The sequence below is a fragment of the Clytia hemisphaerica genome, unplaced genomic scaffold (genome assembly GCF_902728285.1).
Source record: "Clytia hemisphaerica strain Z4C2 unplaced genomic scaffold, Clytia hemisphaerica genome assembly, whole genome shotgun sequence".
In the NCBI taxonomy this organism is placed as follows: domain Eukaryota; kingdom Metazoa; phylum Cnidaria; class Hydrozoa; order Leptothecata; family Clytiidae; genus Clytia; species Clytia hemisphaerica.
The window spans coordinates 985,204-1,001,794 of NW_027103834.1; the positions used below are offsets into that span (position 1 = coordinate 985,204).

The window sequence follows — 16,591 nt, forward strand, 5'->3', positions numbered from 1 at the left end:
ATCCAATAGATCCCCAACTCAAAGTTAGCATATTATAAAAGCAAAGTCTTTGGCATCAGGGACAGATTGTAAATTTCTATACCTAGTTTTCTTTTTTGGTTGTCCAATCACTTTTTTCTCTTTTTCTTTTTCCAGGAGTAATCCATGATCTTGTGATGCTGCAACCTTCATCTCACGGTAGACCTGTTCTAGAACACTGGTGTTGACTTCAAGAACGTCTTTATTTTTAACCAGTATGACAAAGTGTTTATTTCTTTTATGATGTCTCGCATTTTTTCCTGCTCTGTCAATATGCTTTTGGACTGTGATTTTACCTCCTTTGTATTATTGTTGCTGTCGGCTATCATTGGAATTTCATTCTCAAAATCATCAGGTATTGCACTCTCAGGTTCACTTTCATCTTTTGTGGGTACCTTTAATGTGAATGAATTGAAATAACTAAAAAACATTTTTTTAAGATTTTTTATTTTGACAACCTGATCATCAAGTATCAACCTTAGTAACGATTAAACATTAATATTTTGCAACATACCTCAGCTTTCAGTCCAATTGCTTCAAAATCTAGATTGAAGAAAACAGAGTTCCTGTAGACATCAATGAAAGATTCCCAAGAAATTTCTTCAACATTCTTGAGGACTGACATCATATGCTTGCAAGGTAATGAGGACCGTCTCCAGCTCATACACGTGCACGAGGGAAGATTCCCATCATCTCCAAAGTGGACCTCGTATTTCGTACTGCCATTCTCACTTTTTACGTGGAATATTTTGCCTTCCTTTGAAATGTCTTCATGATGAAGATCTGATGCTGCCTGGATCTTCTTGACACAGTGTTTGATAAATTGTTTTGGTCGTTCATGAAGCCATTTTGGTAAGGCGCTGTTGTAGACTTTGTATGTACTGCTGCATTCTTTGTTCTTATTGAGATATCTAAACGAGAAGATTTGACTTTTTTAATTTTTTTTTAACTGACACTACATTTTTAGTGTTCTATAAACAAAATACCCATCATTTACAAGAAAGTATTATTTTGAAAAAGTAGATATTATTTACCCTCTATACTTTTGTGGTAGAAATTGTTCAACCAGCACAGTCATCATCCCACTCAGTGACTTGTCTCTGTATGCCTTGAGGTACTTATGTTTGAATGTTTTGTTTTGAGTTTCAGTACCATTGTTTGTGTTTACAGCTACTTCAATCAAATTGAGTCGAAAGGCAGCTACCCACTTCTATTAAGAAAAATACAGAAACAGAACCAATGATTTATAACCTTTAATAATTAAGGAATCATAAGCAGCTTTTAAAAGGAATATTTAGTGGTGAGGAAAGTGATTTTTACCTCGTGTAACGGAAGCCAAGTCACACCAATCCAATTTCTAAAGTGTTGATGTTCTTTCCAAATATTGCTATTCTTCAATTCCTTCACAGAGTCTTCAAAAGATTTCACTGTGGAAGCATTTGCTATCTTCCGTAACATCGCCAACACTTCGTCTTGAAGTAGCTTCATACCATTATCTCCTTTCCTCAACCATCTTGTCCAGGCTTGCTCTCTGTGAAAATCGCAGATTAGGATCCAACAATCTATGAAAGAGATTAGATTCAGAGATGAATGACATCTTCATTGTATTTAGGAATAAGCAAAAATCGAATCGTTGAACCAGATGGAACCAGAATAAAGAAAGTTGCGATGTTAGAAAACCGCGAATTAAATACTGTTTGAATATCTATCTATGAAATACCTGGAAACATGGTCTCTATAGATTTGATCTCAGCCTCACAATTATCGATCATAAAGGTTTTCGGATCCCACTCTGGTGTCCATCGTTTGATTATTGAGAGGGCCTCTAAGATGGTTTCATATCTCTCATCTTGTGTCGCAAATGACGCTACCACCTGATAGTCTACATTAGTCTTCACCACCACAAAGAACAAAGGCACTGCATACTTTGTGGTTTTATGGGTTGCGTCTAGCAGCGACATTTTGTTCCCATACCTTCTTAGTAGTCTTTGTTGGCTTTTTGTCTGGTGCACGATCAAAAGCTGGCTTCCATTCTCTGTTTTATTGTCTTCCAAATCCGAATCGTTATCCTGAAAGGATATAGCCCTTGTTATTGAAAAATATTGAAAGATGAAAGGTAAGGTCATTCATTGTTTCTGTGGAAACTTAGTGCTTGCCCTCCTCCCTCTCAAATAGATGAAATTATTCATAAACTTACAATCCTCACACCATTTTCATTAAACCACAATTGTTCTTTAACGCCAGGTTTTGATCCTTTTATGAAAGGCCTATAGTGAAAATGATCTTCAGGATACTCCTCTTTCCACTTGTGGATGAGCTGGTCGAGATTTTCCTGATCAATTTTCGAAAATTTTAGTCGGTTCTCTTCATTCAAAATGTGATTTGCAACGTCTTTTGGTTTTGGATAATACCGTCTGTTGGTTTTTGGTGGTGGAGTTTTCCCTTTAAATAAGACATTCTTGACGAATCTGTCGATGTTTCTGACCATTTCATTTGTGTCGTGTGTTCCATCCCGCACAAGTTCTTTGATATGACTGATGATCTGTCTGTCCACTTGTTGGGATAATCCTCCGAACTGAATTGAATAAAGAAATAAAGAAGAAACCAAATATATAAGTTTGTCTAGTTGAAATTCGACCTCGATGATTAAAAATAAACGAGTATGATAAAAATTTAACAATTTTGACAATGTACATACCTCGTCAACGGTATGACCTGAATGCTCAGATACATCAGGAAACGACCCATAAATCAACCTTTCTGTTTCCATCTCGTTGCGCGCCTCTGCCCATTCCTTCTTGATTTTTTCCCTGATTGTGCGTTTACAACCTTCAGTGTTCTTCTTTGCCTGTTTGAAAAAAGAAACATGGAAACATCTAATTGCCGAGATTAGGTAAGACGGACAAAATTACAGACTATAGCATAGAGTTGATGTTTTTTTCACTACTGCAAAAAAGGAATCTAAACTTGCCTTAAAAGATGGAAACTTCACAATATCGCGTAACACTATTTCAGCAGGACAGTTCATTTTCTTCGTGTTTTGTGCAAGGAATCTGCTGGCTCCAGTGTAATGGTCATTCTTCATCTGAAAACATAAGAAAATTAACATTAATACACGCTTTTTCATTTATAATAGATTTAGACCCTCAGAACAAGAGCTTGAATGTTTGGATTGATAAAAATATAAGAACAATTTCAGGCCAAGCAAAAATTCTAATAAAACAAATTATGTAATACGCAAGAACTCATTAATTTTTCAGAATTAATCATGAAATAATCCTGTGAATGTTTTTACCTGCTCAAGTTTATTTTCTTTGTATTTCTTTTTAGAATAAATTCCTCTATCAGGACCATGAGTGCAAGCAAGTCTTTTCCTCGCCAGGATGATGAATGGAACGCCAGTAAATGGGATTTCTTGCGGGTGATTTTTATTTTTGACATCTTCAAATAAAATTTGTGTCCCTCCAGATCAAAATCTATAAAAAGTCAAATATATAAAGGGTTCAAATTTACAAAATGCATGCATAACCGCTTGAATAAGAAGTCGTAGCATCGAGTTACAAACTATCTTACTTTCCTTTCTATAAGATAGCTCTTCTGCACGGGACACAAACTTTGTGTTTGTTTCGATCTCGAGGTTTTCAATTGCCCTCTCAGCTTCCTTGTCATCTCTGAAAACTCTTACTCTTCCTTAAATGGAATAATGATAAAAATCATTTAAGATTTATTTACCGCAATTTGATTCAAATTCATCAGAAATACAGTGGAAGAAATACTAAACGTAGAATCGTAGATAAAACCTATATTCATTCTAATACCTTGCATATTTTGAGGAATGTTTTCATTCTCTTCTTCAGGATCGATGACATCCCCATTTTCAGCAATCAAAGACGGCTCCTCTGGATCTAATGTTTGAGAACCCTCTGTTGTATCTGATGCCAAAGATATCGAATCGGATGATGTTGGTGATCCTCCTGATTGAGCCAACAATACTGGAGGTACAGGGGATGATGCTGGAGATGACGATGAAAAAACGATCAGGTCTTGTTCATCAATGTCTGTAAAGGAAAGATTGAAGTTAAATCCTAAAAGAATTCAACGATATATACTTTTTTTAAATTTTGGCTTTAAAATGTTGAAAATTTTTGGCTTTAAAATTTTTTTAATCTTGTTACGATAATATTTTATTTCAGTCACTTAATTTGAAAAGAAAAAATAAAGGAAACTTGAAATTGAGATTAAAGTGTAAATTAAGATCCAAATAACAAATAGTCAACTCACCGGCTCTGTCAATGTTACTGTCATACTTTTAATGTCACGTAGAAGTCATTGTCATTAGGTGTACAGTCTGGTCAAATTTAAAGATATTGTAAAAGTGTCATCATGTACGATAGTCACTGGCCGTCAGAAATATATTAATATTTTCATCTACTTCAATCACCATTTTTATAAAATCCTCGTCATCCATTTTTGAAAAAAAAGCTCTAAAAAATTTTATCACTGGATAATGCTGAATTTCCCTCATCTACCCTCCCTTTCAATAAAAAAGTCAAGCCACCCAAAAGAAAGTGGACACTCAAAAGTAGCCCGTACCAAACTCGCTGACTAAAAAGATAATGCAAAGCTCGGTTCCTTATGGTTAGAGACTCTCATATGGCTGATGCTAATTTAAAAAAGTATTTAAATCGTTTCGCTTGTTTGATACAGGCTAACATACATCTTAGGTTAAATAACCGCTTGTGGTTTTTTCTATAAACTGAGTTGTGGAGCAATCCTTGAAAATCTGTTCATTTTGCATATTATCGGAACCTGAGATCTAGAAAATAAAGGAATGTGGTCTAAATCCATGGAAATCAATATGATAATATTTTCCCACCAATATAAAACAGCAAAATATATTTTAAAATTACAAAAAATAAGCTTACCATTACCAGCAGCAGACCTGGACGGAGTAGATTCTTCTTCGTCAGACTCAGTTGAGTTGTTGTCACAGTCGGAGCTACTGGAGCTACTAGATGTGGTTAAAGCATTAACCAAGGATAAAAATTTCTCCCTCCCGCTAATTTTTCTCGAACCTTTTGCACCTTTTTTTCTCATATTTTTTTTCTTCACAGAGTTTTTATTTCAGATTTTTACTCTCTCGGTGCTCTCTCCATAGAAGGAAACGGAACATGTGTTGAAGTAGAAACTTTATATTATTTCCCGCGCATTTCATAACATTACATCATGTTAATACGTCACGAGTTTATTCTGGTCTGTAAATTTAATATCCGCGCAATTCGAGACTTAGAATTTCTGTGGAAAAAAAAACAACAGGATCGTTGATGACAACTAGAATTTTCCCCTTTAATGGGCCACCTTAAAGAGACTAACTTTCGATGCAAGTACTCTGTGGAAAAAATAATTATTTAGTGGAAACCAGGAGGCTTTAAAGTACCTCCATACCAAAATAAAGTTTCTAGCACCAATGGATAAATAGTTACCTTTTTCATCTAAATTTTCAAAATATTTGTGAACACCTAAAGCTATTGGGCTTTGCATATGTTCCAAAGTTTCTTGCAAAATGCAAGTTTATCGAGTAACCAGTCGGGTGTTTAAGATATAAACTGCAATTATTGCTCTTTTCGGAAATTATTGCCGAAAACGGCAATTTTTTCAACGATGAAATGCTGAATCAGCAGAAAAATAAAAAAGTAAATTAATGAAAATTGCCGTTTTCGGCAATTATTGCCGTTTTTGGAAATAAAAGTTGATTTTATCATTGAACACGTAGTATTTGACACCCTCGCGATAACTAGGCCCACTGTGCCTCGTTTAGTTTTGTTTTCAACTGGTTTTTGTTGGAAATGCAGATAGCAAAATCGAGTCATATGTAAACAAATTTACAACGGGGGTTTTGTTATCTCTTTCTGGCTGTGTTTCGGCATCGATGCAGGATCTTTTAACATATTATTTTAGAACTTTTCATGTTATTGAGCAACGAAAAATTGAAAAAATCACTTTTAAAAATCCGAAAACCCTTTTTCTCGATGCAATTTTACTATTTTCAAACACCTCTGACATCTTTGCCCTTAAAAGGACAACACATTTTGCTGATTCAGCATTTCATCGTTGAAAAAATTGCCGTTTTCGGCAATAATTTCCGAAAAGAGCAATAATTGCAGTTTTTATCTTAAACACCCGACTGGTAACCCTGAACCAAAACTTTTACCAGATGATGTGACAAATCGGTAAAAATATCTTTCTTAGAAACATGCAAGTAAACTAAAAAAATGAAAGATAAGTCAACAGTGAGCAGTCACAAGTCAGAACAACCCCACAGTAGAGGAAAAGGATGTTTTATTTGGTTGTGACAGTATGAAACAGCCAACTCTTCACAAAAAATCTTACCTTTTTTTACTCTTGTAAACACTTTTTATTGGTTTCTTCTATTTACAGCTAAACATAGGTTAGTTGATATATATTATTAGGGAATTAATTTTAAAAAACTTTGAAAGATTGTGTCCATCAAGGTCCGATTTTAGCTAATTGCATTCTCTTCTTATTCAAGGTACTATTATTAATCTGCAGAAATGTCGAAGGTATCAATAATAGGAAAGGCGAATCGTGTTGCTGGCATGCCAGACCTTACCATCGATGAACTGGCTGGTATGTAATGTTTTGTTCCTTTATGTTTTGCACATTGGTATAAACTCTGTTTATTTTATAGAGACATCCGAGTTATGCTAAGCATACAATATGATTCACGTTATCAATTACCTAATTCAGGGGAATAAATTCTCGTGGATGTTTTCTCTTTTAAAGAAGTCAAAATGTCTCTTTTCTTTTCAGGTAGAGTGAGCACGAAGAGTGATCTTGTCTCCGTGGCTCACGTTCACGCGAAGAAAGGTCGAAAAGAACCCTTTCTCCATATCCAATATGATGAATGGATTTGTATTCTGAAAGGCAAGATGTTGTTCGAATGTGATGGAGATGAAATCACTGGCAATGCTGGTGATACTATTCTCATCAAGAAGAACACAAGATTTCGACCATCCTTTTTGGAGGATACAGAATATATTCCAGTTTGTTTACCAGCGTTCAGTCCTGATTTGTGCACCAGGGAGGATGATACTGATGCTGAGAATGTGAAGTTCGCTGAGAAATTGAAGAAACTTCATGCAGATCAAAAAGAGAAATTAGAGTAACTTAATTTCACTATCTCTTAATTTCTTCCTTTGGTATAGTAAACCTTGATGATGATTATAAACTAAAGGAAATTTCCTCATAGCTTATTCTTGACTTTATCAGTGTCTCTTTAGGCATTTGTTTTGAAATAAACAGTCTTTATATGATACATCTATTTCATGGCGTTCTAAACCTAGAGTTAGAAAGCGATGAGGTATATTTGTTTTTATTCCCAGACCTATAGATCCAAATAAACCAGAAGTACTGTACCACATGACAACTAAAGCTGCTTGGGAACAAGCTGAAAGAAACAATTGTGCATATTTTCCCGAAACATTCGAAAAAGATGGCTACTTTACACATGCAACTGCTATCCCTGGTCGATTGATGGAAGTAGCAAACTGTTTTTATCAAGTAGAGTTTTATCTTTGTGGTTATTGCTTCTGTTCCATTCCAGGGCTTGAAATTTCTTGAAGGGGGAGTTTTTCCTTGTGCTTATTTGATCCTTTTTGTGGTCCATCTATCTACATGATTTGTTTTTATTCTTTGCGCCAAGAAATTCTTATTGTAAATGACAATGCCAAAATATCGATAATAAAACTATCCTTGTCATGATCTTAACCTTTTGGCGTGCAATAAAGGTTATTTTTGTTTTTCTCAAACTCCCCAGTCCATATCTTTTTTACTTTAACACCTTAGCACAAATATTTGACATACAACATATTTGAGACAATTCCTCATCTTTGTCGATTGTTTTGAGTGGAAATTGTGACAGTGCTTTATTCTAACAAAGAAGTACTCTCTCTAAAGAAAAATCAGGCAATTCTTTATTTGATTTGATTTTTAGGATGTTGATGGTGAATGGATTTGTCTGGAATTCCGACGTTCGGTATTGTCCCGTAAATACGGGATCGTTACCAAAGACGAGGCGGCGATGCCAGTTGGTGACAAAGATGCTGGTGAAAACATTAAAAATGAGACATTTCCTCATGTGTATGCAGGTTTACCGTGTGGCTGTGTAGATCGTCTTTATAAAGTCAAGCGCGACGGACCAAAATTCATTTCCATAGAAGGATTGACAGATTAGTAGATCAATTGATTCCTTGTTGTCTTAAGTTTCATTGGATTGTTATATAATCGAAACTTAACAACATGAAACCCCAAAAAAAAATCTTATGTACATGATTCTAGATTTACATATTTTTTATACTTTGATAAATTTAACATATACATGACCCAAGAAAGGATGAGGTCACATATCGGCTTACATTGTTTGAGAAATTTGTTTTGTTGACACTTGATTCTTTGTTTGTGTTGTTAGCTAAAGTTGTTTCTTTATATGAAGTAATTGATTTATAAAGACTGTTTTTAAGAAGGGAAATTTGGGTGCAGAGCTGCTCTTAAGTTCCATGGAAACTAATGTCATTATCTGATTTCTGAAGTGAAAGTTTTGTCGTTTTATGATGTCATTAGGGAACTCGTTTATCTTGAAAGAAAATAGCTATTTGATGAGTAATTATTGTTTGGGATATTGAGACAATCAAAACATGCTCTACTCGTGATGTTAATTCGTCCTTCGTGATATGAAATAGATTGCATGATTTTTTTCTCTTATTGTCAGTTATATGTTAGCTATCAACTAAAGGAGTGAGAGGTCATTTTATGGATCGAAGAGTGAAAAGATGTTGTTGAATACTGTGCTGAAATGGTTTTTCTGTGGATTACTTTGCACTTTACCAGTGCTATCAGTAGATATACGCGTAGACCAACAGAAAGGACTAGACACCGAGATTTGTTTCGAGGATGAATCCCAACCCTGTAAAACACTTGATTATGTTTGCACTGGTATTATATCAAACCACAACATATCCACTGCCAATATTTTCATTCAAGGAGAATACATTTTATATGAAACTTTGTTATTGGACCAGTATTCAGTTAATTTGACCAGTATCCAGTTTATTGGAAATTCAACAACGATTAGAACCAATAACAGTGATATCGGTATAATGATTGGTCATAAAAGTACTTACGAAACAGAAACGATCAGCTACAACATAACATTCTCAAAACTGACTTTTACTGCTTTTGGTGAGAATACAACTTCAGTGATTCTAAGTTGGGGTGCAAAATATCTCGTAATCCAAAGCTGCCATTTTGGAAAGAATAGATGTGCTGCAGTTAATGTGGTTGATACTAATATATCCATCGAGGATTCTGTTTTTGAGGATAACTCTGGTAGCGCCGTCAATAAGGGTGAGGTATATGGTAAACATTCAACGTTTCCTTACGGTGGCAACTCTGCAGGTGGTGCGGTGGCAATATTGTTTACCAAACGTGAAACTATGGGAATAGCAACTATCAGTAAAAGTATTTTCCGAAACAATATCGCTGTTTCGTTGAGTCAAAAAGTCATCATCGATAGTGCTGAAACTTCAGTTATCTTCTCGCATACTGGTGGTGCTCTATTGCTTGCTTTCATGGGCCAATCATCGTATGCGAAAGTGCTGATTCAGCAGAATTTATTCATGAACAATTTAGCATCACTTGGTGGTGGGATGACTTTGACATTTCATGATACTTCTGGTCAAAATCACGTCAACTTAGTGGAAAATGTGTTCCACCAAAATCGTGGTTCAGTGTGTGGAGGCGGTTTCGCCATAGCAACATGGCGGCAATCGAACGCCAACCAAGTTATCTTTAAAAACACTAACTTCACATATAATGCGGCGCAGGTGGGAGCTGGTGGCCGCATTCTCCTACAGTCCTACGCCAGTATTTATTCAAAAGATCCATCTTGGCAGAACATTCAATTCCAAAATACTCGCTTTTTCAGAAACAAAGCAGCCAGCGCTTCTGCCCTTCACATTAATTACAACCTTGGTACAGCTAGACCTTTCACACCCATCATTTTCGATAACGTCACTTTCGCTAATCACTCTACAGAGGTGTATAAATTCTCTCTACAAGGGCCATCAGCTTTCTCCGGCGTTCTCTTATCCAATCGAGTGGACCTAGAATTTCGAGGAGATAGTTATTTCTATTACAATGAAGTTGAAAGTCCAACCTTCTTGTCGAACTGTGAATTTTACGTCAAAAATAAAGTGGTGTTTTACAAGAACCGGGTACAGACATCAGGAGGAGCTTTAACCATGACAGATGTTAGCCATTTGTATCTGTACCCTGATTCAGTATTGCAATTTATTGAGAACTATGCACCGGTTGAAGGGGGTGCCCTTTACGTACAAACTGTTGGATTTCCAGATATGGTTTACAAGTACAACCCATCATGTTTCATCCAATACTTTGTCAAGGAGGGAGACCCAATACCACCCTCACAATGGAAGGTATATAAAACTTGATATATCGAATAATTTATCACTAATTTGTCACACTTTCAAAGACTTGAAAGCGATTCATAAAAGCTTTTTAGGTTAGAGTTAAAACCCTTTGTTGAATCTTCTCGATTCTTGATTCTTTTATAAATTTTGCGAAAGACAAATTTTATTAGATCTCAAGCAAATGATAAGGCCGCAACTTTTCGGCTTGTAGCTTATTTTTCCGCCTAATATACACAGTTTTTTTATAAGAATAGTATACTTTGGCTGAGGTTGAGCATTATTCTTAATTTTCTATTGTTCTAAACAATAGGCCTATTGTTTCAACTCCGAAATCTCACCCTGAAATTCTTATAGAAATTATTCGTATTAAAAAAAAGAGCGTGTAGTGTAACATTCTGGTTATCCCTTTCATTTTAGGTGACGGTTGATTTCATCGGTAACGGGGCGGGTCTAAAGGGCGCCGCCATTTTTGCAAACACCATCACGCCTTGTGTATGGGATGAGGAATTTCCTTATTACAGTTTCCAGAAGGCTTTGCATTGGAAAGGATTCAATTTCACAGCAAACTACATCAGTGGACGGATGAAGATGAATAATAGCTATTCAGAATTCATCAATCAGCACGTGGAAATTGCCACAGATACAATCAACTTTAAGTTGACTTCTGATTCACGCAACCAAACGGTACGTGAAATTGAAATATTTCTCTTGTCGAGGTGTGATATCAATATGTTGAGATTTAGAGTGTTACATTTTTTTGCTTTGTTCTGATTTTAAGATTACGAAATTAACTTTAGAGAAGTTTTTTGACATTGGAGGAAAAACACTCAATCGAATTATCTGGTGGAATAGCTAGTTTTTTTTACTGCACAACTATAATTGCCCTTCTCTGTAATTCTCTCGAAATTCATTGTTGTAACTCTGGTACCAAGTTTGATTGCCCTGATAACACTGGACATAAGTAAATACATTAAACATATTTCATTTGTATACTTGATTTTCTTACAGGTGACAGCTTTTCCCGGTCAAAAGATTCCATTCGACATTGAAGCTACAGATGAATTATCAAACAAAGTATACAGTGTACCTGTTGCTTCTTTACAAGAAAATAAAGAAATGAATTTGTTGCAAAAATATTTCATATTCAACCCTAATGATGCAGTTGATGCTAAATTCGCGTTAACATACTCCTTGGAGAACGAAGCTTATGAACAACTGGTGAATGAAAATAAGCAAATCATCCGGGATATCACTTTCGTTGATAGCTCCTCACAATTCATCTCCAATGCCACCATCAAGGTCAAAGTGCTTAGGTGCAAACCAGGCTTCTACTTTAAAGATGATCGATGTGTATGTGATAATGGACCTGGTTCTCACGTTGTAAGGTATGCTAACATTTTCCATTTGTCTCCTTTTCTATCAGAGAAAGTTTTTTTGACCTTTTGGTTGGTTATTTTTTACTTCTTAAAACAAAGGAAAGCATACGTGTTTCTTTGGGTTCTTACTAAATTTTTGCGAATTTTAAGTTTTTGTACTAAGGTAATAAATGGAGATTATGGAAACTTCTTTCAGGTGCGAGGATGATGTTGTTTACATAGAGAAAGGATATTGGGGTTACCACGATTCGAACGATCAACTGAAAGTTCTCCAATGTCCAACCAACTTTTGTTCGTGTAATCAAACAGATTCCACAATGCTGGGATGTGCTTTCAACACAACATCACAATGTAAGCCTGGTCGCACTGGTGTTTTATGTGGTGAATGTAAAAGCGGAATGGGGCTTGACTTAATGACATATGAATGCGTCAAATGTAACGGATTCAGTCTAGCTTTAATCGTTATTATCGTAGTTACCATAGTAACCTTGGGTGTTGTAATTCTCATCCTTGTTATCAATCCAAAATTCTCAACGTTACTTCGAAGTATTTTATTTTTCGTTCAAATGTTACCTTATGTCTTGGATGGACGATTGAGTTTCAATAAAATCGTTTTGACCGTTACTGGATGGTTGGATGTAGGTGGCGTAAACAGCGTTCCAGTCAAAAGTTGCTTTATCGAACAATTTAACAGCATGTATGCTGTAGCTCTGGGTTACCTATATCCAGCACTTATCTTTATGGTTTTGATTATCGTATACGTTCTACATAAATGCTATTTGGTTCACCTGAAGCGTAGCTCTCCTTTCCAAGCGTTCTGGATTCTGATTGTATTGATGTACAAGTTTCTGGTGGAGACTTCTTTATTGTTGTTGTTTTGTGTACCAATTAATGGTAAGTTTAAATCATTTTTGTGATAAACTGCCTAAGGTTTATTCTGAATCGCAAACCTCCGCTAATGTACCGGTAGTATACAGTGGACAATGGGACTGTTTTTATGTTACTAGCCTAATTCTGTACTGTAACCTTTTTCTGCTCATTTTATTAACATCAAAGTCTCACATCTGATCGATGTAAGTGACAGACTTTTAAACTCATTAAATATTTTGGTAAATTTATCTAAAAATCCAATCCACCACCCTGTCATTTGTTTTAGACTCAGATGGTGGACGTCGCATCTTTTACCTGGATGGTTCGGTACGTTGTTTTCAAGGATCTCACTTAACCATGACTTTCATCGCAGCTGTTGTTTTACTAATGGCGGTCTTTCCTCCGCCCATCTTAGTCGCCCTAATAGTCAATGGATATTTGAACTTTGGACCTAGCATTGTTGATGCGCTAACACAAGGTTTGGGGTAAGAAAATTTTGTTTTATTGACTTTGGTATTTCGTCATTTGATTAGTTTGACATTATCATGATCATCTCATATTTTCGGTCTGTGTCTATTTCTTATTTTTCAAAACCCTCGCTTTGTTGGTTGACAAGTCATGTACAGGCTACGTGGTTTGTTGATTTGTTTATCTTTCAATACAAAGGCAAAGAAGACCGCCTTGGAACCACTTCCTCTTTAGTGTGGTATTTTCTCAGTTTAGACTTCTCTATGACGTAAAGAAAGCCATGTTTATTCCTTCGGGATGCGACCTCTTGACTATGCGAACTTAATAGAAACGTGCTACCATGAATACGACTGGACATATATGGAATAATTTTAGAGAGTACGGGATTCAAATTATGATATTATTATGACACAGGCTCTCGACTCTATTTTTTAACATACTATTTTTTTTTCAAGTCATAAAAAATTGGGTGACAAAAGTGATTCAAAAGTATACGCAGTTGAAATTTTGCATTTCAGTGTTAAAAAGTATCGATAAAATATCAGAAAAATAAAACTGTGACGGAATAGTGTCGGATGTTTTATACCAATTTTGAAATACAGGCTGCAACGAAGCTCGCTTCAAAGACACAATAGAGGATAGACGTCCAGTCGTTTATATGTTCATGGTGCTACGAAAAGAAATGCTCAATGAGTGTATCTTTTTCGAAAAGTGCCAACTAGAAACCAATACAGCACCCCTGTCTCACTGACATGGTTGCGATTTTCACAAGCTAAGTTAAGTGGAAAAAAATATTGCGCTGTTTTTGGAGGAAAAGGTTCTCGATTCAAGAAGAGCTTTGCTCTACGTTTTTTTCGCGACTTTTTTATATGAATCTGCTAATAGGAAATTTGTGTATTAATGTTTCCCTCCCCTTTTTTTCCTTCTTAGGAGGCACGTTCGATGGTGGTGGTCGATCGATTTTCTTCGTCGAATCGCGTTCATTGCAATTTACGTTTTTGCTACTGATACCCAACTTAAACAGGTCTGTACAATTGTCAAATTTCTCATTTATTAAGGGTGCCCTATTTCTATGTTATATTCAATCTTGGCAACTTGGCATGTGTAGGAAAATTTTCAAAGGGTTATAAACGTGGGTTCGCTCCTATTTATCCACACCCCTGTGTCATAGACCCGCTGGAAAATTTGGCAAAAATTTCGTCTCCAGTGGGAAAATACCCTGGAATTTCAGACCCATTGGGGAAATTGACTTTGAATTTATCCCCACTCGAAATTCAATGTTTAAAAATAGCGCTCCCAAACCAAACCATCCCGACTGGATTTTTTAACCTTGGAACAATAGAATTTTTAGATACCAGGAATTTTTAGATACCAGGAAACATTTTCATGTTTTAAACTATTGTCACAAAGTAACCCAGCCTTTAAAATCCTCGATGGTTACTAGGTACTAAATAACATGTCGAAAAGAAAATATGATATGCTTTTCATTCCCGGAAGACTTAAAGATGTTGGAAAGTCTTACGAGATTTTCTCTCTCCAAATATAGCTGTCCAAATATTTACGTTGTGTTAACGTTAAATCCTCTGTAAGCATATTTTCAATATCAAGGCACTTATCACGTTTCGACAGCATGACAGTGTCATGATTTCACGTGCTGTTTGATTTGAAGGTTTCGCGTAGGACGAATAAGAGATGAGACGAAAGAAAAATTAAAAATTCTCAGCAAGATTTCGAAACATCTCACGCGTTGGCTTATGGTCAAGCATCGAAGTTTTTCATAATGCCTTTTTAACGAGCTAAAGATTTTGGGTTTTATCTCCAAAGTTTGTAATAAAAGATGGTAACCAAATAATGATTTCTTTACAATTTCTCTCCACAGACATTGCTGACGATATGCTGCGTTATTGCTCTATCTTTCCATATCCAACAACAACCTTATCGAAACAAACTTGCCAATCACGGTGAAACATTCCTTTTGCTTTGTCTAACCATAATCGTGGTTATCGAGCCATTAGGGAATGAAGTTGACTCCATTAGCCAGTCACAATCGATGGTATCGGCCATCATAATATCGATGGCAGCAGGTTATTGTGTTTTGATCACCCTTTATGTCTGGATAGCGTATTTCATCAAACGCTTTCGAACGCGCGGCTACACGCAAATTGACGATCTAGATAAAGACAGTGGCGACGAAGGAAATTATCGTGAAAATCTACGACGAAGAATTTCTGGGGGTAAGCGTAGATATGACCCCCTGACTTGGTTGTCGTCACCGACAGAGAAACTGAAGAAATCGCAATCGGACCGGATCGTCGGGGGAAGGTGTCCTTCGCCATTCCATACCCGATCTTATCTTCATGATAAAATATAAGTTTTTCTTATTTACTTCCATTTTATTTTACATATTTGATAATTTCTTAAAAAACGAAAATTTTGTAATATTTATAATATTGAGCTAAAAGATTAACATCGAAATTGATATTCCCAGAAACTTCCAAGTTCTTTATGGCGGATAACAATTTTTAAATAAGGATCTGCAATAAGGGGCACTAACTGTACGCCCGGGGGAGGGGGTACTTAGGCAAAAATGGATGATGGGTATGTTTAGACGGTAAGGATCGGTTTTTTTCCCCTTTCAAAGTCTCTCTAAGGGTCGGAAAAATTAGAAAGTTTTAAATTAGTCTCTCTAAGGGTCGGAAAATTCAGGATTTTTAGGAATTTTTTTTGATTTCCAGAGAAAGAAATTGTAATGAAGTCTCTCTAAGGGTATGATATTTTTCAAAAATTGAAAAAAAAATTTCAGAAAGTCTCTCTAACCTCTAAGGGTCACTTTTTCAGCAAAAATCAGTCTCTCTAAGGGTCGGTTTTCGGAGGTACCGTCCGCACAAGCACATACCCCTCATTCGCCAATCCTTGCGGACTGTACGTCTTGTACAAATATTAAGAAAAGTAAAGTTTGTACAAAAGTTTGTGCGGGCACACTTTTTACATTTTCTCAGCACCTACTTATGAAATATTAAAAAGTCTTGGGCCGTTGGAAAGATTTTTTGAGGAGGATAATCTAAAAAATAAAAGACTTTGAAAGATCAGATATTTAGCAAACGCATTTTCGCCGCAACGTTTCCAGGCTAAATCTATGACAGCAACAAATATCCAAAGATACGAGAGAAACGAGTGCGGATTTTTCGGGTAGTTATTCCCTCGCTCAATAAAATAGAGTCTGTATCGGATAATATTTTAATTCACGAAGAGCTATCTTCAAAAGGTAAGATAACTGTGAACTTCATTGTAAACGATTAATTAAGGTTTAAAAGTTGTCAAAGTTTCGTGAATAATGAGAACTCCATTTTC

The 16,591-nt window shown here is 35.8% G+C and overlaps 2 protein-coding genes across 3 annotated transcripts in view; both read left to right on the forward strand.

The window, feature by feature from the left end:
- The window catches only part of LOC136806988 (uncharacterized), a 52,516-nt gene extending 44,064 nt beyond the window's left edge, over positions 1 to 8,452 (forward strand). For both annotated transcript variants that reach the window (XM_067063564.1, XM_067063565.1), the window contains exons 2-5: positions 6,569 to 6,666; positions 6,850 to 7,201; positions 7,422 to 7,599; positions 8,033 to 8,452. In XM_067063564.1, the coding sequence (XP_066919665.1) occupies positions 6,591 to 6,666; positions 6,850 to 7,201; positions 7,422 to 7,599; positions 8,033 to 8,272 (846 nt within the window). In that variant the 5' untranslated portion in view covers positions 6,569 to 6,590 and the 3' untranslated portion in view covers positions 8,273 to 8,452. The remainder of the gene's footprint in view (positions 1 to 6,568; positions 6,667 to 6,849; positions 7,202 to 7,421; positions 7,600 to 8,032) is intronic.
- An 83-nt stretch (positions 8,453 to 8,535) lies between these two features.
- Positions 8,536 to 15,719, forward strand: LOC136806987 (uncharacterized). Its single transcript, XM_067063563.1, has 7 exons — positions 8,536 to 10,532; positions 10,944 to 11,210; positions 11,535 to 11,911; positions 12,099 to 12,796; positions 13,059 to 13,257; positions 14,171 to 14,264; positions 15,120 to 15,719. Exons 1-7 carry the CDS (start codon positions 8,868 to 8,870, stop codon positions 15,609 to 15,611), a joined length of 3,792 nt encoding a protein of 1,263 aa, XP_066919664.1. The 5' UTR covers positions 8,536 to 8,867; the 3' UTR covers positions 15,612 to 15,719.
- Positions 15,720 to 16,591: the final 872 nt, after the last annotated feature.